Raw genomic sequence first — 24,989 nt, forward strand, 5'->3', positions numbered from 1 at the left:
TAATAAAATTTATGTAGTATGAAAGACATGAAAATGCTTAAATTTTACCGAAATTCGGGTTTCGCAGCCAAAGCTCCATCGAACCCTCGAACTTGCATGAAAGCAACTCGAATCGGTTGCATGTTGCAACGAATTTCCCCGAATAGTGTTGGCGTGTTCACGCAAAAGCAGCAAAAATACTACACTTTTATTAGAGGCGATGGCAGGTTAGAGCACACATTGCTCGAGCTCATGGATTCAGTTAGCGTTTGGATTTGTTCGTGACAATAGGGCTGCGCGTCGTTCACGTTTCATCGTATATTTAGGGAGTCTGTGAGTGTTTGTCAGATTGTGTGCGCGTGTGTGTGAGTCAATCACACAACCACACCAACAACCCCCAGACGGTGTATCTACAATAGCAACAAAACTAAGAACAATAATACCGAAGCGACGAACACAAATAGCAATCAAGCGAAACCGGTTCCGGTGCTACGCGTTCGTTTGTTGAATTGTGTGCGTGTGCGCGACACAAATATACGTACACACAAATATAAATTGTGGTGTTCAATTTGGTTTGTGTTTATTTTGCATAAATTGAATTTAAAGAAAACCATTAATTCGAGGAGCTTAGCGATTTTCGTGTGGAAAAAAGTGCAAGTGCTTTAAAATAATTTACAATAAAATGTGTAAAGTGCAGTGAATATGAAGTTAATTAATGTAAAAATCATAAGATATGCCAATCTAAGCAAAGTCAATGGAAAAAAATTGGCAATTTGTGAATGCAGCGCAATATGCTGTGGTGCGGCGTTGTGCGTGTGCAGCTGGCAAAGAGTCACCCCCGTGGATTAGTGGCTCTTTGCTGCTGCATACCGCGCCCCATGGCAAAAACCATTTTCTCGACTAGGAAAGTTTGTGCTAATTTCATCTGAAATATGAAAAATATGTGTTTAATGCTGGCAGTGTGTGTCGCAGTAATCGGTAGATAAGCCAAACAAGGTGGGTTCAGGCGCAGAAAACTAACGAAAATAGCTTAGTAATATACGCAAAACTTTATTATTGGCCAACGATGGGGTGGGCTGCATGTCTAACTGCCGACTTATGTGTCGCCATTGTTCTAACATTTATAAAATTAATTTAATGTAAATTAATTTAAGAAAAACAAGTGTAAACTGAAAGAAAATGTGCAAATTCATCATACTCTTTCACATGTAGCGTTGGAGTTCCGTCACTGAAGTCTCAACTATCGATTTTTCGCTTCACTTTAACGCCAATTTTCCATGCGGCTGCCAGCAAGCGTTGAGTTTTCACAGCAGCAGCACCCTTGCTGTTCCACAACGCCCCAAAAACGCCGCCAACCCCTTGTCTTGAACCTCAAACATTCATTTAAACACAAAAAGGGTGTGTACTTGTGTACATTTAGACAGAGAGTATTCGCAGAGAAAAAACTGCTGAACTGTCTTTAGATTTTGTATGTTTTGGGTGCGGTGCACTTCCGTGGTCTCAAAAACCAAGAAATAGCTGTTAGTTACTGCGGTAAATGCTGCCCTAACAAAGATCAAACAATTCTCTAACGGTTACATGTAAAATATACGCTTTTGCAGTAATTTTTCATTTATAATTTTGCATCTGAAAAAATGCATTTGTTTCGCATATATTCGCATTGTATGCCAAAAAGTGTTTTTTTCTGCTTTTAGTGGTATATCCATTAGTATTAAGCAATTAAATGCGCATGTCCTGCTTATACACACATGTTTTGTTGGGCAACTGTCAAACTGCAACTGTCAAAATCTGCACAATGTGTTGGGTGGCACATAGTAGTCATCCCTGTTTCGCGTATTGCCACGTGTTGCAATTTTTCATTTACCACATTTTGCTGTATCGGATAGCGTGACTGCTCTGATCCTTTGTTGCTTAGTGGCAGCAACTTGCTGTGGTACATTGCAAATAATTTGCATTTTGAAAAAAGTTTAAATTTATTTTGATGGATTTCACATATTGAATTTATTGCTCCACATACTCTTCGATTTACCAAACTATCGTAGAATTCTATCTAATACAGAGAAAGTAGAGAGCCATTACACCCCCTTAATGAGGTGTTCACATATTCTATGCTTTCAAACTCAACGGGTTACAATGTAATTGCTTTCAGATGTAAAGGTTTAGACGAAAAGAAAGAAAGAGCAAACCTCAATTTGCTTGACAGAAAAGTGGCAAATTGAAATTACAACTTTAAATATTAAAATTTGTTCAAAGTGGAAGTCAGAAAGTTCACTGATTGATAAATAAAAATCCCTTTTTATACTATAATAGAATTAACAAAACAGAACTGAAAGAGTCAAAGCGCTTTGTATTTATTCGACTTTCTAAATTCGGGAAAAGTGTAGTGTAAAAGGAGTTTCCAAATTAACCATAGCAGCAAGATTTATGTAGATGCTAAGGTAAAAATTTTATGTTACTTAAGAAAAGAGTAAAATAAAACCTTAAAAAATAAAACGGGGAACACTGATTTAGACAAATTCAAATTAAAACAGCTCACCATCTCATCAGTAACAATCGATAAAATTTCCTTAATATTTTTAATAAGAGGCAATGGTACATAATTGACAATTCTCAAAAAATCATAATTTTCATAAAAAAATAAATATATAGAAAAAAGTGTTGTGACAATGTTGTAGGTAATTGAAAAATCTATAACCTTCCTTAAAATATAGGAAATTTATTCATCAAAACTTTTCGACAAAAACAAAACGTACAATTCATCACAAAATCTTATTGTTTCAGTTTTTCTCACTCTTAGTGGCCATTGATTTCGTTTTCTCATTTTATTTTCACAAATTAATTAATTTTCCTCTTCAAGAGAAATAAAATATCACTACACGAACACATTTCTGCCAGTGTAGTCGTCTTTACTCGCCATCATCGCTTTGACCTGTCAACACGCGTACATACATACATCCATATCAATACTGTTGAGAGTACTTTTCCAGAAGTGATACTTCTTATTTTCAGCTGGCAGCAGCGCAGCATCATAAATAGTTTGTCTACACTTGGTGCTTTGCTGTATATTTACATACTTGCCTATATACAATACTTACTGCTTTGTTGTTATTGTAGTAGTCATTCGCATTATCCTTGCACGACACAGGATATTAACCCTCAGCACGTTAGTCGCGCTATCAGGCAGATGTAGAGACATTCAGGCAGGCTCTCGGTAAATACATTTCCAAATAAGTACATACACACACACACATATACAGACAGCGAAGCAAAGCAAGTGTCGTTGCTGATGATGCCGTAGCGCATTTGGTGGATAGTTTTTATATTGCTAAGCAACATTATTTGTGCTGCCAATGCTTCATAAAAGGTCCCGTTGCTGTGCACAGTTGCATAGTCGGGCACTTCAGCGTGCTTGTCGCTATTGTTCCAATATAGAGATGAATATCTATATATGTATGTATGTATGTATATATACTAGTCTTCTTATTTAGTTGCGCTGCTGGTTGGCTTGGTTCAGTTTATTTTTGTTGTTGTGTTTCTTTAACATTTTTGGCATTTTTCTGACTGCAGTTACATATTTGTTCATATGTTTGTATCATATTTTTACAGCATTCTCTTATTTTTATGCATGCACTTACGTTCTCAACTTATTTTTATTTAGTCACCATGAAAGGCATCTCTGTTTTGTTGTTTTAATTCATGGTATTGTTGCAGTTGCTGTGGCTGTCGTGTGTTGGCTAGTGTTTTCGGTTGTTGTTTTTGTCATTCTAAGTACTATGTTAAGTATCCTGTTGCTAAGTGCAAACCAAGGATGCACATTTGTGTTGAAACTGAATATACATACATTTATAGATATGTACATGCATATGTACATATATATGTTTGTATGTATATAAATAATAAATATATATAAAATGGCGTAAAGTGGACAAAACTTGCGAATATTAACTAATATTACTCGTATTAACTGCTTTTTAATAAATTGAGGTTAAGTGTAAGTGAGAAAAGTTTCTGACATTTGCTTTCCGAGTTTCTCTTAACAATGAATGGTTTCGACTAGAAAAAATATAATCTAGATTTTAAATCGGCCTTTGATATGTACATTCACCTTGAAAAGTGTATTGCGTTCTACTCTCGACTTGGTTTTATATATTGTACATATCGGTAGGAGCACCCATTTTATAAGTTTTTGAGTTTTATCGACCATTTTTATGTTCGATAATTAGTAGACGGTGGAAACTTCGATATAATTTTTTCTATGATTTTCAAAAGATCTAAAAAAATTGGCTAAAACGTTTTACATCTTAGGACCTAGAAACATTATTCAATGGGTAGCATAGTGAAAGATATTTACTGCTATTTCTAATACATGAACAGTTAGGTCACGAAGTTTATAACACCACTAAGCAAACGTCGGGGTCAAAATGAGTTGATTTTGCTAAGTTCGTCTATCCATTTTTCTGTCTGTCTGTTTATACCCATGAAATGAGCAGCATCTTGAAGAGAAGAAATCGTTTTCAAAACTTCAAAGCGATATCATACATACTGAGGACTGGAACCGTCTACATCGGACACTTTAGCATAAAGGCAACCAAACTGAATTACCTGAAGTTAGATCTTGTGTGGAAATCTTTTTTATTTGTCAAGATAATTTTATATGAATTATCATTGAATATTATATAAGGTAATGCTAAAATAGCCGAATAAATTTTTCACATCGAACAACCATAGCCAATTGGGCCATATACAAGTATAACCAACCAATCGATCAAAATCAAGATGGGGATCTTTTTATATCCTTTTATGTCATAAGAAATGCACGTGGGAAGAGTATTAAAGTTTTGGTGCAAAAGTGAAGTTACCGTTTTTTTGCTTTGTTATAAAGGGTGATCCATTTCGAGGTTTCCTACTTTTTAAATAAAAAACACAGAAACTTTAAATTTAAAGAGGATTTTTTACTATCATTCTAAAGGATATTTTATGGCCTTTATCCGCAGATACGTCTCATATGGTCCACCTTTAAGTTCAATTTTTTATGACTCGTTCGAGCATTACGACGGGTAACTGGCGAATGACAGGCATGATGTTTTGCTCCAACCTGAATGGAAGCTGGATTGTCCGAATAGACTTTAAACTTTACATATCCCCCCAGAAATAAGTCTAACGGTGTGATATCACACGATCTTGGTGGCTAATCGACCGACCCAAAACGTGAAATTATCTGCTCAGCGAAGTGTTCTCCGAATAAATCCATTGATAAGTTGATGCGATGTGTTGGAAGTGGTCTCGTCTTGTTTAAACCAATGTCACCAAGATCACCAGTTTCAATTTCAGGCATTAAATAGTCGGTTATCATGGCGCGATAATGGTCGCCATTCACGGTTATGTTTTCATCGGCATCATTTTTAAAGAAATATAGACCGATGATTTCACCGGCCCACAAATCAGACCAAATCGTTGCCTTTTCCGGATGAAATGACGGTTCTTGAACCTCTGCAGGTGACTCTTAGTCCCAAATGCGACAATTTTGCTGTTTATATACCCATTGAGCCAGAAATGGGCCTCATCGCTGAACAAAATTTGGCTCGAATACATCGGATCTTCCCGGAACTTTTCAAGAGCCCTTCGAGTAAAGCGATATCACTTGAGAAGGTCGAGCGGCTTCAGTTTTTGCACAAGCTGAATTTTGTACAATTTCAATTTAAGATCTCGACGTACTCTTGACAGTACTCAGGACTATTGAAAAGAAATACCTCTAATATAGTTTATGTTCCCTAGAGAAATTGTAGTTTCCGAGCGGTGATAGTATTTTTGAAATCCATCAAGTAGTTTTGAAGCCTATTTAATTCAAACAAGCAAACAATCAAGTCTTTCATTTTTATAATACTATTAGTAAATATGTCTATGTATGTTGTGAATATAATCTAACTTCCGTAAGTTTTATTACCCTTGAGTTACATCGCCACCATAATAAAAATCAAATTACCAAATAATATGAAAGCAATTTGTTAAAATTAACTTAATTAATGCACCACTTGATTATGTTTGGACTAAGCAAACACCAAAGATTTATTTTTATCACCGACTTGGGTCACATGTCAGCTAAACGAAGTCATAAAAGCAGTATTTATAGAAACATCAACGGCAACAATTTGTTTATATTATCAATGCAACTGCGCAGCGTAGAGGCGTCTCTTCTTTTCCGCGCTGATAACTAATCATAGGCGCAGAAAAAAGTAAATTAAGTAGTTGTAAATGAATTATAACAGTTTATAGCTTCCTTCACTGCATGTACAGCAATAAATTGCCTCCGGCTCTTACATCGTACGGAAAGCCAATAAAACGTGCCACAGAATATGTGCACCAACAATTGCTTAACGAACGCTATCAAAATGTAGTCCGTCATACCCGCCACTCTCTTCAATAATGACCAAACAGTACCCGAATCAGCTGTCGGTTCAATAGAATTAAGTCTAAGTCAAGAAAAGTCAAGCGAACGACCATGAGTTCAGCCCCGGCGACGTTCGGGTCACACATCATTTGATTGGCGCGTCGAGCAGTGCATTCTACGCGCTTCATATATACATATACATATGGTATATAAGTGCACTTGAAACTTAATTAAATCCCAAAACAATTACCTCTGTAAATTTTCGCGGTTGCCGCAAGTTTAAAGCGCAGTTGCTACGCGTGTTTGCAAGTACTTGTACTATGCACCATTAAGGAGGCTTTTTTGCACTATCAGTCTGGTAAAGGTACTTACATACGTTCACATGTGAATCACTATCACATATGCATTTATGTATATACCTTCTGTTCGTCCCTTTATTGCACGGCCACAAATTTGTTCCACTCATTCACTCGTCGCCATTACTGAGCTGAGCGTCCGCTGTAGATGACACATGTGACCATCAATTCCAGTCAACGCCAAATCGTTGCTATTCCAGCCACCAACACTCAGTCTCGACTCTGTGTCTATTCATATTCACTACATTGTCGCCTCTGCTACCGACTTGTACATACATACATATATTGTCGGTATTTAAATTTAATTCAAGTGGCTTTTGTTTGCAGCTACATTCTACATATACTCGCTTGCTTATTTGCTTTGTGCCCCAATACGTTACAAGCGGCGTGTTCGAATTAAATTATGTCTGGCAGCGTTCTTTCCGCCATCCCGCTATTGTTTCGTGCATATAAAATTGATCTGAATTTGCATCGTATATCCCTTTAAAATGTTCAAACACAATGCGCCCTAAATTATAAAATTTATGCGAGTAGAGGAAGTCGAAATAAAGCAAATAAATTCACTGCAAAGTGAAAATACGTTTTTGATTTTGATTAGCTTTTTGTTTTTGCCAGCCTGTATTCTAAAAAAAAACTGTGTAATTTTCGCATAAACGCCTCACTGGTTGTTTTTTCATTTATTCCAATTATGCCGTTATGCTTACATATAGACATATAAAAAAGTAATAAATAAACAGTTGGACCTCTAAAAAATAACAAAAAAAAACACCCTGTTTTTATTGGTTCATGGATTTTATAAGACATTTTTATGAAAAAATACATTAATAAAATACAGAATTTTACCGAGTCCACCGACGAGAACAAAAACTCTTTTAATAATCTTGGTAAGAGGCATACTTTTCGAGCACCCAAAGTGGTGTTCTAGTAGCTGATGCTCAGAACATATTGAAATTATGGAGAGAACCTGCTGAACGGCAGTGAAAGTGTAACATCTGGAGATGTCGAACCCGATTCCCCAATCGATGACGATGGAATAGATGTTGCATTGTCCGACTATGATGTGGTTCGATTAGCAATTATTCGCCTGAAGAACAAGAAAACGGCGGGGGCCGGCCGATAAAGCCTTCTTAATATCGCATCTAAGATCATATCGAGCGTACTGTGTGAAAGACTGAAGTTCACCATCCAAAAACTGTTTGGACCTTATCAGTGTGGCTTTAGACCTGGAAAATCTACTATAGACTAGATTTTCACCACTCGCCAAATCTTGGAAAGGACCCATGAAAAAGAGGTCGACACACACCACCTCTTCGTCGGAAGGACCTCTCTGAGCCGCTCGATACCAAGCGTTGTTTCAGGCAAGAGGACTCTCTATCGTGTCTCATCTTCAACTTATTGCTGGATATAATACGAGCTGCAGATCTAACTAGAGAAGGATATCTTCTATAAGAGTGTACATCTGCTCGCGTACGCCGATGATATTGATATTGTTGGCCTTAACAACCGCACCGTTAGTTCTGCTTTCTTCAGGTTGGACAAAGAAGCGAAGCAAATAGGTTTGGTAATGAATGAGGGCAAGATGAAATATCTCCTGTCATCAAACAAATAGTCATCGGATTCGCGACTTCGCTTGCATGTCACTGTTGTCATAACTTTGAAGTCAACACTAACAACAATATCAGCCTTGAAATCCAACGCAAAATCACTCTTGCCAACAGGTGCTATCTTGGACTAAGTAGGCAATTGAAAGGTAAAGGCCTTTCTCGACGAACAAATACCAAACTCTGCAAGCCGGTCACCATTCCCGTCCTGCTATATAGTACAGATGTCATCATCTGATGAGTCGGCCTTAGGAGCGTTTGAGAGAAAAGTTTGGTGGATGGAATGATGAGCTGTACGAGATATACCGCTATATTGACATTGTTCAGCGAATTATGAGACAGCGGTTGCGCTGGCTAGGTCAAGCTATCTGGATGGAAGTAAAAACTCTAGTTTCGAAGGTGGAAGCAGAGGATGAGTAAAACCTCCACTCCGTTGGAGAAATCAGGTGGTGAAGGATCTGGCTGCACTTGGTATATATTTGACAAGAAAAAAAAGAAACGACTGATGCGCTGTTGTTAAATCGCCTATAACTACGTATGAGATGTTTACGCTAGTAAAGAAGAAGAAGCGCCATCTTATATCCTAAGAGCGACAGAATTTAGATAAGACTACTTATTTAAACAAAGTTTATATATACTGCTAATCAGAAAACATATTCTCCAAGTGAAATATTCAATATCCCCTCTTTAAGAAGTAGAACTATTTCACTCCCGAGCTCTGCCTCGGAATTTACTTGGATAATAAACTAAGCGGGAGAGAAACCATTGAAAGTAAGGATTCTAAAGCACTTTGAATTTGGAATTGCTAAAGAGGAGTTATTGCCCCAAAAAGCGGGTACGACCCTACTTTGTCGCCACATGTCCCATACTTACATATGATGTCTTGATGGGGTGGATGGTACTATAGAAAGAGTGCCACATTAAACCTCTGGAACGGCTACAACATACCTACTTGCTGGGAATTATGGACGCAACGAAAACTACTCATCGAAGATTACATTTAATATTCGACCAATAAAGGTTCAGTAGGATGCAATATTTGCGGCCAAACGGCTTCTGATTTTAGGCCATTGGAACTCAGCGTCACCAAGGGTTGGTATTAACTTTGCTAATGAACTCAAACTTGATAAATGAGGTCCATGAGGAATTAAACATAACTTGTTCATACCCCAGTAGAGAAGGATGGGCCAATGGTTTTGTGGTCTACAAGTTTATCGGGGAAATCTATATTCTACTATTCACCGACCGATCAAAGGTGAGGTAGGAGGAAGAGTGAATTTATTTTCCATACGCAGAAATTAGCTTCAAATTCAGTTTTCAGGTATAACAGAAGTTTTTGGTATAACAGAAGTTGCCAATTGGGCTTCTGCTTCAACCAGCAAGTCCATAAAACTTTTAGTGAACAGCCAAGCGTTAATTAAGGCTATCTTTAGCGCCTATATGTACTAAGTCTCACTGCGCTAGGTTATGCAAAGAAGCAATAACAAGACTCTCTATGAAAAAGTCTGTAAAAGCTTGGGTAACAAGTGATATATAGGAATGGAAGAAAACGAAAAGGCAGACGAGTTGGCCCCCTCATGGGCAGCAGGGAACACAACTCCCCTTAACTTTCTAGACTACTCAGATCTTTCAAATGATGCTTTAAGTAATTGACCCTAGAGGAATAGGCCAGGTCTTGAAATACTAGTACCTCAGGGCATGTAAGAAAGGTAGTGTTGAAGGAGGACAAACCAAAAAGCTTAAAATTTTAGACAAGAGAAAGTTTTCATTCAGAAAAAACAGCAGTTTTGGTGTGGTTTATGGGCTGATGGAACCATCGGTCCATATTTCTTCAAAACTGATGCCAGTGGGAACGTAACGGTCATTGGCGACCGTTATTGCAAAAAGAAATTGACATATGAACATACCCAAAGCGTAGAATTATAAAAAAAAAAATATTTTTTTTTATTATTTTCCGTTGTGCATGTTTTAAAAAATACCAAAGCATAAAACTAGCAGGCAGATTAATTACTTAAAACTATTGTAAAAATTATGAGCAAAATTTTTTTGTTACCTTCAATACTATATTTTTATCTCTCTTCACATTATTATACATACAATTATCGTATAATTAATTTGATTATAATAATTTTGAAAACGCATCAGCCATAACCAGATATCGTTATCGATAATACAAAGTCGATGATATGCTTTGTCCATGCATTAAACTAAATACAGAAATGTAGACACAACTAATATTTGTTGTTATACATTTCAATTTCCATACGAATCACATAAAATTATTTTTTTCCAGTTATTCCTAAAATAAATGAACTTCTTAATGATATTTTTTATTACTTCTACTCAAATCCATGAATATTTGTATGTGTCGGTTTTATAGTCACTAAAATCATACATTTTCATTCAATTTGTAAAACTTTTATAGGTATATAGAGAGTTCATCAACCATTTTTATACATATTTACATACTTGTATATTCATCCAAAATTGTTTTCACATCATCTTTTCGTTGGCTTTTTGCCTCGCACTTCATGCAACAGGCAGACGGAGTATTTTGTCAATAAAATGTCACGCACAGTCAACCATCCAGCCAGCGTCACACTTCAATTTCAAAAACAACATTCCGATTCCACCATTTTTCCACTCATTTTTTGCTGGATGCGCAATCCGCACACCACCCACACTCATAAAACGCAACACACAATCGCGCGCATATACAGTGGAGGCGCATAAACGCTTGCCTGTGGCAACACTGATACGGAAGTCACGAAATATAACGCTTTGTCTGCATTGTTGCGTTGTTGTGTTCTTCTGTTTCGCCAGCGTCCATTACATCCGTTGCTTTTCATTTTCTATTAAGCATTAGCGACTGCTCGTCAATGTCGTTTGCGTATTTTCAATTGCATTGTTGTTGTAGTTGTTTTAATTATTCTTAGCGCTTTTGTTGTGCTTTCGGGGCATGACATATGAAGTGGCATTAAATGCCACTGGCTGTGCGCTCTTTACTTACTTACTCACTTACGTAAGTCTTGAGGCACAAGCCTCAACAACAATTGACGGGCCGCGCAGCAGTATTTCAGGAATTTCTTTCACAAATTTTTACGTAGTCTATTAGTTGTTGTTGTTGTGTGTTCTTTTCTTTTTTTATTTTCAGTATGTTTTATTAATATTCTTTTAATTCGCCGTGTGCAGTGCTCTTTTGAGTGTCACTGCCCTGTGAACTTTTTCTAAATTTCTTTGCGCGCATATTCTTTTGACAGCTGGTTTAAAATCACTTAACTGCCGTTGTTGTTGCACTGCGAAGCACATTTCCGAAATATTTCCAATTTTTATACATATGCCCCTATATAGTTTTAATGCTTTCTACTAATCAAGAGTGGAGCAAAGTGTTTTCAGGGCTGCCGAAATATCTAAAAATACATTTAGAGAACTTCCGCTTTATTGTAAAAATCATTTTGTCATATGTGTGCCACATATATAGATATGTACTGTTATTTTGTTTCCTCCATGCATTCGGTTAAATTTATTCCCTTTGTTGTTAAATTAAATGACACGTGTCAGCTGTGTGCCTAGCCTAAGTCAATACAGCGGAAACTGTTATATAACGGATTACTTTTATGAGTCATACAGTTAATGCCGCTCAAAAGCTGTCACGAAAACCAGTTTTCAACCCCAACAGCAGTCCTATATCGAATGGTAATATTAGAATAGGTCATTAGGAAGTGGGATCGACTTTTTCCCAGTTGAAAGCACACCCTTACGTACATTGTTAAGCGTCTAACGTTGCTGAGCAGTTTACTGACCATATGGCAGATTTGGTAAAACAATATGACAACATAAAAAATTTTAAATTTAATTATTTTTATTAATTCAGAATAAAATATGTATTTCAAATTTAAATAAAGTAATTTTTATAAAAACGTGAATAGACTTTAATAAATATAGTGACCACCGAATTAAAAAAAAAATATTCTTCTTTTTGTCTCTCCCAAACGCCTTTCTTTCAAACTTAAACAAATTGACCCGTTAGTAATTTTAACGCTTTTAAAGCTTCTCCGCCTAACTTCTTACAACCAAATTTCGCAACTAGGCAAACGGAAATTGAAAGGATGTTTGTATTGGCGGTACTACTGGTCATATTACAGACCCTCCAACTTGGTGTGGAGAACAGGCATTCCTTCAACTACTTTTCTTACGCAGGAACCGTCGCATCCACCTTCGACAGGCGTTGTTAGCAATTGCGTTGCGATTTTACTTTGAATGCGGAAATTACGTGAAGAGCAGCCAAGTATTGATTTTCTGTCGCCTTTGAATGAGCGAGCTGACAAGCAAACATATTTGTATTTTGCCGCATTGAGCGCAACCAACACTCACTTGAATATTTCTTTCCGTCAAAAGAAGCGGTGAAACGTCAAAGCTTGAAGATTATTGTATGTTTTAAGACAGCTTAAGACCATGTTGGTTGAAGTAAGCGATTAAAGACTCTCACAGGCGGCAAAGTTAGGTCGACATCGTTGTGATATTTGATCTTGAATCAAAAATATAAAGGGACACGATAGTGGTTGTAAAGAGTAATTCATTTCGGAGTTCCCTACTTTTTAAAAAAGCACGGAAACTACAAATTTAATGAGGAATGTTTATTATCATTGGAAAGGACATTCTCTGGCATTTATTTTTTGATTACCTCTTTCAAATCTTGGCTACGTCTCATATGGTACATCCCTTTAGTCCTGTTTTCCATGACTCACGCCAGCATTTCGACTAGTAACTGGCGAATGACACGCGTGATGTTTTTCTCCAAGGCCTTAATCGAAGCGGGATTGTCTAACTGTGTGAGTTCACACTTTCTTGGTGGCCAATAGACTGGCCCGAAACGTAAAATTACCTGCTCATCGAAGTGTTCTCTCAATAAATCTACTTATCAATAGATTTAGACTTTAGACTAGACTTAATAGATAGACTTTAGATACGATGTGTGGGAAGTGGTGCCGTCTTGTTGAAACCAAATGTCGCCGAGATCACCAGTTTCAATTTCAGGCATCAAATAGTTAATAATAGGTTATCATGCCTTTACAAATACAAAATATTACATTCGAATCGGATTTGATCGGATCAAATGCTAAAGGACTAAATTTGGTATAAGTATGCACAAAAGCGGGCTTGGCTAAATTGACTCAGCTAGGCAGGCTTAAATGAAAAGAAATTATTTACTTAACCTATATATTATAATAGACAATTTGAGCTCATCATTTAAAAACTGTAATTAAAGCGAACAAATCGAGATGTCTTCAGCAGATAGGAATCTCTGTCTGTTCAAGTACTGTAATAATATTGACAATATAGAGGTATAAAATACAGAAATATCTATGATACTCAAAACTACTTTCTTGACAATATTTGTATTAATTTGCCGCCTTCCTTTCGTGTTCATTTCCTTTACATGTATATTGAACATACACTTCTCTAAGTTTTCTCATTTCATCCGCACTTAGAAAGACAATCAACCCTCTTCAACTAATTGCAATCGTTTATCGTCGCACCGAAAATGCATCGGTTCTAGAAACCATTGTTCAAAACATTGAAGAGACACTTGGCAAAAGGTGGGAGTGTGCGTGCTCCAGAACTGAATTCACTAGTAGGAGGTGAAGTGACGAGCATGTACCAGATACGCCGTAATGGGGTTATTTGTGGTGTTTAATGACATTATTTCCAATTCATTAGCAAATGAGCGTCAGCTCGATGTGTTGTGGTGGTACGTATGATGCGTATGTATGAATATGGAATGAAGGGAGCATGAACTTTGCGACTAAGAGAGATGACAATTGATGCATTTCAAATGGTTTTCATATACTTGTATATATGTACATATATGTATATGTGTGTAATGTAAAATCCTGAAAATTAATTAAACTGTTTACCAAATATTTTTATAAAAATTATTAAGTATTTAACATTTCAAATAAATGTCTAATAATCTTAACCGCTCTTTTTCTTTACAGATACGCAAAAATCGACAAAGCAGTTTTGGTCTTGAATAGTGAAAAGTGCAGTGATTTATTGTGAAATTTTAGTGAAATAACAAAGTGTTTTCCACACGAAATATTTGTTTGAGAGAAAAGTCGTTTTTAGTTTTTAAAATTTCCGTGTAACCCAAATATTTCATTGTGCTTGCGCAATTTATCTACGTATGTAATATTAATTTAAATTCTTCCCGCCTTGCCCAGCTATAAAAGCAACATAAATGTGCCAGTGTTGAAAATCGAAGAAAAATACCGACAAACAAGTGTTAAATTAGTGTTCACACACTAAAGTCTGTGCGCAATATTGAAACATATTGTGGATTAACATTTGGATAGAAAATATTACAACAAAACAACAACAACAACTAAGCGTACAAACAGCAACGCCAACGTACAGCTACAAAAGCATCAGCGAAAGCCGTAAAATGTTGCCGCCACCGCGTTTAAACGCCATGAAATGGTTAACCCTGCTCGCAGCCATCGCTGCCTTCTGTGAGTATATGTTTTGTTTGTATGTAGGGAATATTATATTTAAGCATGTGCAACTGATGTATCAGCCTATTTATGAGGCCCGCTTCCTGTCTGCAGATTGAAGAGAATATCAGAATTGTGCATAGTTCAAGTTTTCCGAATTCCTTCTGTATATTTCAGCAATTTTCTACGAATTTCCAATATTTTTTCTTCGAAATTTTGCAGTAGCTGGCATCAAAAGCTTTTAGACGTATTTTACACTTCGTCATTCCTGCTTTTTCAAGTGATTTTGATTTTGCAGGCAAAATCTACATGTGTTTAGTATTTAGGGAACGAAAGGTATTTTTGTTTCGAAAAGTTTTAGTGGTTCAGAATTTGTATGGTATTTCTCAACGCTTGTATACTTCATATGTTCCTCAAGCTCATGTATAATTAAAATTGGTTTATATTTCGCTACTGATTGAAAGAAATAACTCCCGCGTTTTTAGTTTATCACATTGTTTAATAAAGCCGATAACCGATAACCTTATAAAAATAAAAATGGACTTATCAAATATATGGTATACATATGTACATACAAGTATATGTATTTGCTTCGTTCGGATTCGGAAATCGAGAATAATTTGCTTTGTCAAAAATTATAGTTAGTGCTATCACAGTGGCGTAGCTACAACTTCGGGCGCCCGGGGCCAAGGATGTTCTGCCGCCCCCTTTTATCTACCTACCTACAAGTTTCATGAGGTGGTTCGAACAAAAGTGAATTTTTACAAAATATCTTCGATATTAAGTATATAAAATTTAGGAACTAGAAGCCACGCAAATTCTGAAATTTCCAAAATTCTCACAATACGGTTTTTGAGGAAATTGATAGTAAATTTACAAGACATCTTATTAAAAGCCATAGAAAAAACTCATTTTCGCCCTATATCTTGTACACTTTTGACACAATTTGCAGGAATTTTTGCCCGAATCGGAGTTTTTAAATACCATCGAAGATCGTTTTGCCGCCCCCAAGACGTTGCGCCCGGGGCGACGGCCCCCTTCGCTCCCCCCTAGCTACGCCACTGTACTATAATAACATATGGTTCCGAAGTAACCACTATTGCTTAGAGGTCTAAAGCTTTTTATTTAAAAATAACAGATATTAAAAGGTGTTTTAATAACTAAAAAATGTCTTGCTGTTCTAATTTTATGCCGAAACTCATTGAGAATTTGCAACAATTTCTGTATATAAGCTGCCAAAATGCATTTGCACAATATGCAACCACGGCGCAATATCACCGTTACCCATTTCTACCAAAACCACAATCACCGGTTGCGATGCCTTTCTCTCTAGTTATCAAAATAAGCCGGTCGCCTCATATAAACACATGTTCACAACACACCTATAGAAGCATTCACATACTTATGCACATATGTATATCATTTTATACGAGCATGTTGCAACATCCGAAATGCAGATACCGTCAGCTACTCATAAAACCGTTTGAATGACGGATGAATTGGTGGATTTGTCGCCGTCGTTTTGTTTTACAAGCGATTATCTTGACAACCTATGCTACACATTTTTCGGCTGCATGCTTGGTCTGCTGCCTACCCATCTGCCCCATCTGCCCTTTTGCATAACACCCCCTCGCACTGGTACTTTCGTTGCTTTGCTCTTTAGTGCGCTATTTGTTTGATAGCCTCAATTGTGTTAGAAATCTTTCATCGTGCACTCAGTAAATGCATGAGGGCTTTTCTTTTTGCGCTCTGAACGCCATGTAATTTGTAAGCCATACATATCTAAGTTTAGGCACTAGTCTGCTGGGTGCACTCATGTGGCGTAGATAGTATGCAAGCATGTATGTTAAATATTTGAAAATATGTAGGTGCATATGCAAATATGTATATATGTATGTATAATATAAATACATATATGGTTAGTTCCACCAAATGTCGTTTTAATCTGTGGAAACTTGAGAAAATACTTGATGTTGGCAAGTGTTGCACAGCTTTGCTTAATTCAAGAAAATATTTATCAAGAGCCAGCAAACGAGTGCATGGGCGAGACATTAATACGTACATACAAGTACATACATACTGTATGTCTGTACCTATGTATTTGTTTTATAAATAGAGCATGTGATATGGCTAGGGAAATAAATGATGCTGGAGTTTTTAAATATTTACAACAAATAAGACGGTCTATTTTCAACGATTTTTATTTTTAGTTGCGAGGTGACGTTACAAATATTACGAAGTCGAATTTCACAAAGTTATGCGGGAGCAGCTGTTGCTAGAATACAGTTTTATTTTTATTTTAATATTTTTTCTAAATTTATAGTGAATGCGGTAATTTTAGATTTGGTTAAAATTTATACTAGTCTTACATACTTCTCTTTCGGTTTTATCTCTTCGATCGCCTAAAAATGGGTGCCATGTAGCGTCAATTTCGGTTTCGGGAGCAAGAAAAAATCACACGGAGCCAAATCTAATAGATACAGTGGTTGATCGATGGTATTCATCGCGTTTTAGGCTTTAAATTCAGTCACAATCGTACTCTTATTGAAACAAATTTTAGCTTTATCGGGACGAGTCGAACGAGAACGCGTTTCGTACCCAAAATATCCACTACAATCATTCGAACGGACTCGCGAGAGATGTCGAACTCTCTTGACATCTCTTTAAGACTTGTCTAACGATTTTTACGCACCACATCCTTGTCTTTTTTAATATTTGGTAGGAAATACAAATTTTTCTTTGTTCGATATTTTTATTGGAAATCATAATTTAATTACAATTTCCGGGTGCTTTTTTGTCATAATGTACATGAGGAAAAAATATGATGCCAGTAGACTCCGCGATGAATTTCGTCATCTGGATCATAAAATCTTCTATTTGTATCAACATTTCGTATACTTGTCGTGCCTGAATCATATTTTCAACTCACTCCTTATGAATTCCTGCAATTGTCTAAAACATGAAACACTATATGAACATGAAATGAAACAAAATGAGAAAAATTACTACGAAAAGCAGGAAGAGTTCGCCATGGCTTGACTTTGCAAATTCTTATACATATATCAAAATGGCCTTAATCTAGCGTGTAGGGACGTTGAAAGTATTTGGTCATAAGAAATGCCATTGCGATCACCATATGAGGCTAGGTTATTTAAAGAAAGAACAGTTAAAATTGGTTAGTATTCGTGTTTACTAGAACATTTCTCACTGTCGGTTAATGTTACTAATTTTGTAAATGTACGTTGATCACTGTACCGAACAAGATTTAAAGATTTTTACTAAGAGTGATCCCTCTCTGTATTAAGGCAAATCTGCGAGAGTTTTCTTGCAAGCTTGTGACCTTCGGCACCAACTACACATTTTGAGCAAATTTTATGTAGAAGATGGTAACATACAATATTACTTGAAATTACTCCAAAATTTTATTGACTCACTTCTTCCTTAGGGATTACATAATAATCATTATTTACATGAAATATGGTTTTTCACGAATTGTTGAGTGTGTGGTGAAATCCCACTAAATGTACAGTACAAATGTTGTCATATTTGAACAGTGGTGAAATAGTAGAGTGTTTTGAGTATGTGACTACCGATCTGTGAGCTGTGGATTCAAATCTGGACTGTAGCGAATGCAGATAATGGTCACTGAGCAGATAATGGTAAACGCCAAGTGTTATTTCCGATACGAAAATTTTACACAAAATTAGTCACTAGTCTTTCTTTATAACGCATCAAGAATATTTAGAGAAGCACGGTCAAACAACTAGCAGAATATTATATGAACATAGTATGTTATATTTACATAACCATATGTACATATATAGTATGTATTTAAGCAGGAAAAGTACAACAATGAAATTTATTGTTCTACCAAAGTTAACCAAACTTAAATAGGGACGAAGAAGCAAGTAGATAAGCAAAGCATAGTTTATGCTCATATCATAAAAAAATTTAAGCGCTGTGCACCTAAAGCTTTTCTACCGTTCCCACGGTTGTATTTGAGCAGCGCTCGTTTTAAGTATTTCAACATAAAAGAGGGCTTTAAAGTGACTTGTTTGGCAAAGAACGGCCGGTAAGTCTTGAAGCGAAAGTGCGCATATATAACTACTCGTACTTTGGTGATAATGACATTCTTGAGTTATTACTTAACTATGCCTATACACATGATGAGCCAAAACACGTCAGGCGAATGTCTTACATTGAACCAAAAACTAGGAAATAATAAATTGCAGGAGTTCATTTCAACTTTTAGCACCCTTCTTACCAAATTTAATGCGAAATTCTACGAAATGTTGACTATCTTTTTAGCTTCCTTTTATTTGACGATTTATGTGGATAATTAACAATTTTTATTTAAGTTTATAAGCAACATTATTCATTTGCAATAGTTGTTGCTAAAAGGTGTTGATGTTTTATAAGACTAAATATTATATGTGTATTTTTGTAAAACTGTGTAAGAATATTCGGAATAAATGTTAATATAAAGGAAGAAATAATTTTTGAAATCTAACATAGTAAGAGTGTCTAAGTTGTTATTTTTTTACCACCAAGAAGCTTGCGACAAATGCATTATAATTAAATCATACTGAAGAACCAGGAAAATGGGTTAAAATGTCGCAAAAGTTTGCAAGCAGGCTGTTTTCAGTTAATTAAAACTCTCTTCGATTGAAAGAATTGGATCTACCAGCAAGTTTCTGGTCTAGAACATAAGGCAAAATCCATCCTGCAAAGGTTCAAAAGTAATATTACTGGTTTTATAACGGATTGGCCGAAATCGAGATTTGAATTCATTAGACAACGCATACGTGCTATTATTGACCGAATCGTTTGAGAACTTCTTTGAAAGGAAAATGTGACCATTTCGAATATATTGAAGACAATCTGAAAAGCTCTACAGTTACGGCCGTTAGAACATACACTTCAATAAATATAAAGTATTCATAATGCTCTCATAGTTTCTGACCACAATATTCAAGTGTTTGATATTAATATAGCAGGTGCTCATTCCTCCATGAGTTTTGCATACAAATTATGCTGACAAGTTATGTCCAAATAAAGACAAATCATAGTTAATTATTTTGGTCAAACCTTTTAATATATTTGCCAGAGATATAAATCTTGCTTACAAAGCCACAGACTTCCGCTGTTAAAAGCTTTTTGGGACTTGTTTGAAATTGACAACCATTTTAGCGTTTTTTAATGTAATTGAGTGACCTTGTACGAATAGAAGTGTTCGATAACCAAACAAAAGTTGTTTGCAACTGGGTGGTAACACTAACTCTATTTAAATATTTGTTTTTGCTATAACATAATTTTATTAAAATGCATAAAATACAAAAGTATGTTATGTTATATTTTAATGTACGCTCTTCAGAATTAGCATATTTCAAATGTAACCTAGTCTGTAATAAATTTTTGTGCGTGGTGTGGGCTGCATTACGTGGTCGTAGGTAGATTTTTAGTACTGTGTATATAGCGGCTAAATAGCCTACATTCAACTGTTAAAAGTTGTGTAAAGCTGTAAGTCGTTAAAACTTATTAAAATTGTATTATTTTCTTTCAGATATATTTTGTCCACGAATTCTTAATTTTTCCACGCTTATTTTCCAACTCATGCGTGGAATTTTAATTTATGTTTTACTCTTTTCATATGGACAGCTGCGCGCCTAAAGTGACTAGCTGCAACTTCAGAATTATTTATTTTTAATTGGCTGACAGTTAAAAAATGTTTGAAAGCTTGTTAAAAGCCACGCGCACGATGGGGAAACTATATGAATAATCTACGTCAAAAATTAAATGAATAAAAAATCTTTCAATAACTTTTATAATTCAATCAATTTTAATTGAGTTTGTTAAATACGCACCAACTTTGTAAACATTAGGGTGTGTTTTTCTGTGTTGCCCTTCCTCTACAACGACTGTTCTGTTCAATAATTTTTGTTTATAGAGCTAGTAAGATTATACAACTTGTATGCTCTAAAACAGCATGTAAAATGTCTGTTTTTAGTAAAATCACAATAAAAAAATTTATAAATGAAAGCTTGGTTTTATTAATAAACAATTTGAGCGAAACACAATGCTGAAGTTAAGGCAACGCTAAAATAAACAACCGAAAGGCACTATTTGCTATTGCAAAAAAATCGCATACAAGAAAACTGTACACCCTAATGCACATTTAATGTTTGAAAGCAAAAAATAAATAACATAAAGTTCAAAATTCTGGAAACGACTCTGTTACCGATACCTTTGCGCCGCCATTAATAGTCATAGTAGCCATTGCTTTTCGCAAGTACCATCACTAATTCTCACAGAACGATAGCACATAGTACAAACATATTTTTGCTTACACTCGCCAGCGCTCGTATCAAGTTGTTTTGTACTGGGTCATCATTCAATTGAGATTGATTAAAAGCGCTTTTTTGCGGCAATTTGTTGTAGTATACATATATGCGCGCTTTAACATTTTTCTTTTTATTACTTCATCTTTATTTGATGTATGCGAGTTTTTATTTTTATTTTCATTCATTTATGCTAGCATTTTTTTCTTTGTATGCAGTTGATTTATGTATCCAGGCTATTTATTTTTCGCTACTGTTTGCGCACTTGTCATTTGGTGCTTGCTATGATAGTTCAAGAGGATGATGATCTTTTGTGCGATCATTGCCAATTAGAATGAGTTCTCTATTCTTTTTTCTTGAATTAAGATATATTTTCTAGTGCGTTTCACACTTATTAGCTGATTATGCTTTGTGCTTGATTTGTTTTTCATTTCGTATAATATTGTTTTGCTGAAAACGCCGTTATGTTGTATTCAAAGTTTTGTTTAGCAGTTATCGACTTTTGGCTATCGATAAAATCGTCGTTTATATATTACGGCAACAATTTTCTGACCGAAAATCGATTATTCTTACATGATTTTGATGATAATATTGATGATTAAGCGGTCATAGATTATAATAAAAAAAAGTTTACTTTGTTAACTTTACAGCTGTTTATATACCAATCTATAAAAATATAATTCGACGAATGGGTTTTCGAGCTAAATTTAAATTAAAAAGTCTTACTATTTTTGCTCACAGTATGAGTATATTTTATTTCTATTATTGTCTATTATAAACACTTCATTAACATATTGTATAATTTGTGCTCTATGAAATTTGAATAGCACGCACAACAATTCTTTAACCGAGTAAGTTTTCAAGTGACAATTACATGCACTCCCAAACATATTATTTGCATTAACGAGTACAAAATGTACATTCCAACTTATGTTTTAGGAGCGCATAGTGAATTTCCACCAAGAGCGTGTGAAAACGAGCAAAGTTCATTCAACAGCAGACAAATTAACTGCTTGCTGCGAGTACAAGTACTAAGAAAAGCGGATGTGTTCCTTTCATAACAAAGTATTTAAACAAAGCAAAATGCGCTGCAGTCGCGTTGGAGTCACGAAATGATGAATTTCAATGTCAGTGCAACAACTTAACAGACACTTTTAGTTGCAACAGTTCGGGAGGGTGCTAAACAATTTTTGAATATTGGTGCCAAAAAAAATTACTCAATGGGGAGGGCAATATATTTGAGTAATCGATAAATGCACTAAACGATTGTTTCAAAAAAAATTAGAATTAGAAATTAGAATCAAATTCGCTTGAAAATTTTGTAACAGTTTCTAATATTTTTAGTAGTTTAGCTTTCTAACTGCTTTGCCTAAAGTTTTTGTTGAATTTATTTTAATTTATGCATACATTTGAATTAATAAAATTATTAGCTCGATTAATCGATATTTTCGATTTTTGAGAGAGATTTATAAGACAGTAAGCCCCTAGACTTAAATGACAACATATAGATTAATAAATATTTTAATAGTGGTGACTTTTTAACTGATTAATAAATTCTTATTTTTGATTTTCGTTTTGGTGTTAAAAAACAATCGATTTTCTATTTGTTTTCGATTAATAAATTCTTATTTTTGATTTTGGTATCGCCGTTAAAAAACATTTGATTTTTTATTTGCTTTCGAGTTATGATATGATATAATGCAAAAACAGGAGATTCTCCTAAAATGAAGCAACTAAAATTATTACATAATTTTTTTTATTATTAGTGAGCTCCTCCTGGACTTAAATGACAAATAGATTAATAATATACAAAAAATAAAAATCGAGTAATCGATATTTTTCGAGATTAGTTTTTGGAGTCGAAATAAATGAAAAATTTATTTTGTTTTTGGGTAAAAAAATTTATGTATACTCGTATAAATAGTTCCGTAAATAAACGCTTGGCAAATGTTGTGAGAGTTTCCTTAAATCTGCTAAGCATTTTGGGTAATTATAATAATATAATATTTTTTAATTCTAATATTATTTGCTCTTTCATACATACATATGTATGTATGTATATGTTTTTAATATTTTTTAGATATTTATGCACATAATGTAACATCAGCACAACTGTCTCACATTTGCTCAGGAGACTTGCTGTGCCATGATGCTCACTGCACCGCTATAGCTTTATTTTATTCTTGTTGTTGTTATTGCTTTTGCTTGCATTATTTTCATTAAATCGCATTTAACACAAATCCCCGACACCAAAAGCATGATCTGGCTTTTGAGCACAACAACAGCTGTTGCATGAATTCGTCATCAATTCATGTCTGCCTCCGCTGCTGACGCTGAAACTTTCAACTCAGCCAGCTGTATGTCATCGCATCCGTTTCAAGTAGACGCCATTCAAGCATGCTGCATATTTCTTCGTAGTGAGCAACGAAAAACTATTAATAAATTATACTGATATACACACATATTTACAAACAGTAATAGAACGTCGAAACAGTTCTGGCTGAACGCTCTACTTTTTTCCACTCTATTCTTTTTTTTTTTTTGAGCTCTACTAATATCCTCTCTGCAGCAGGAGTTTATATTGCTAAAGTCTCCTCCAGGTAATTGCGGGGTGTGTGGTTGCCCTGCGTGATTTTTGCTGACACTCTCAACTTTTCACACCCAATCTTTGAACCGTGACGTCTCCGATTTTTTATCTTCCGTACGCGTTTTTTCCTTCCACTCTATTTAAATGCAAACCGTTGTTTTTGATAGAGCTGCCAGCATACTTTATAGTTTCAACAAACATTTGGGGTTGTGTGGTTTTCGTTTTAAACACTTTGGTTAGCAGCACTACGCCACCAAAAATACACAAACCTTCAATAAATTGAAGTCTGACGTAAGTACATACATACATACATACATATGCCTGTATACATGGCGTACCTTAGTTATCTCCTTCAATTTGGTAATTTTCTGCTGTTACTTGGTTTCCTCACTCACTAGTATTGGAAAACATCAATCACTTGAAATTGTTGCTACAAACTAAGTTACCGCCGTCGTCGGGTGAAAATGCATCGAAACGGAAATTATATTTGATCGCTAGCCATGGGAGGGATAAGTGCTTTCAATCGCCACAAAAATGCTGTACTAACTTATAAACATTGAAATTTACAGAAAATTGTATGAGGTTAGTTACCTTTCCGTAATCATTTTCTCTGTGTAACAGATAGCTTTAATATGTTATTTAGAATTTTTGTAATTAGCGCTACACGCAATCGAAGTTTTATTGTTAGTTTCTACTCCATAAAAATTATGTTCTACCGCTCTATGTATTTATTATTCTAAAGGGTGATTTTTTAAGAGCTTGATAATTTTTTAAAAAAAAAAACGCATAAAATTTCTTTATTTGAAACGTTAGATTGGTTCATGACATTTACTTTTTGAAGATAATTTCATTTAAATGTTGACCGCGGCTGCGTCTTAGGTGGTCCATTTCTTCGGAAATGTTGTCTTCCAAAGCTGGAATAGTTGCTGGCTTATTTCTGTAGACTTTAGACTTGACGTAGCCCCACAAAAAATAGTCTAAAGGCGTTAAATCGCATGATCTTGGTGGCCAACTTACGGGTCCATTTCTTGAGATGAATTGTTGTCCGAAGTTTTCCCTCAAAATGGCCATAGAATCGCGAGCTGTGTGGCATGTAGCGTCATCTTGTTGAAACCACATGTCAACCAAGTTCAGTTCTTCCATTTTTGGCAACAAAAAGTTTGTTAGCATCGAACGATAGCGATCGCCATTCACCGTAACGTTGCGTCCAACAGCATCTTTGAAAAAATACGGTCCAATGATTCCA

The 24,989-nt window shown here is 35.3% G+C and overlaps 1 protein-coding gene across 49 annotated transcripts in view; it reads left to right on the forward strand.

Annotated features, from left to right (window-relative positions):
* The first annotated feature begins 252 nt into the window (after window positions 1-252).
* Window positions 253-24,989, forward strand: part of LOC105224521 (Down syndrome cell adhesion molecule-like protein Dscam2) — a 158,160-nt gene continuing 133,423 nt past the window's right edge. For all 49 annotated transcript variants that reach the window (XM_049453268.1, XM_049453276.1, XM_049453280.1 and 46 more), the window contains exons 1-2: window positions 253-551; window positions 14,549-14,836. In XM_049453268.1, the coding sequence (XP_049309225.1) occupies window positions 14,770-14,836 (67 nt within the window). In that variant the 5' untranslated portion in view covers window positions 253-551; window positions 14,549-14,769. The remainder of the gene's footprint in view (window positions 552-14,548; window positions 14,837-24,989) is intronic.

This window comes from Bactrocera dorsalis, chromosome 3 (genome assembly GCF_023373825.1).
Source record: "Bactrocera dorsalis isolate Fly_Bdor chromosome 3, ASM2337382v1, whole genome shotgun sequence".
In the NCBI taxonomy this organism is placed as follows: domain Eukaryota; kingdom Metazoa; phylum Arthropoda; class Insecta; order Diptera; family Tephritidae; genus Bactrocera; species Bactrocera dorsalis.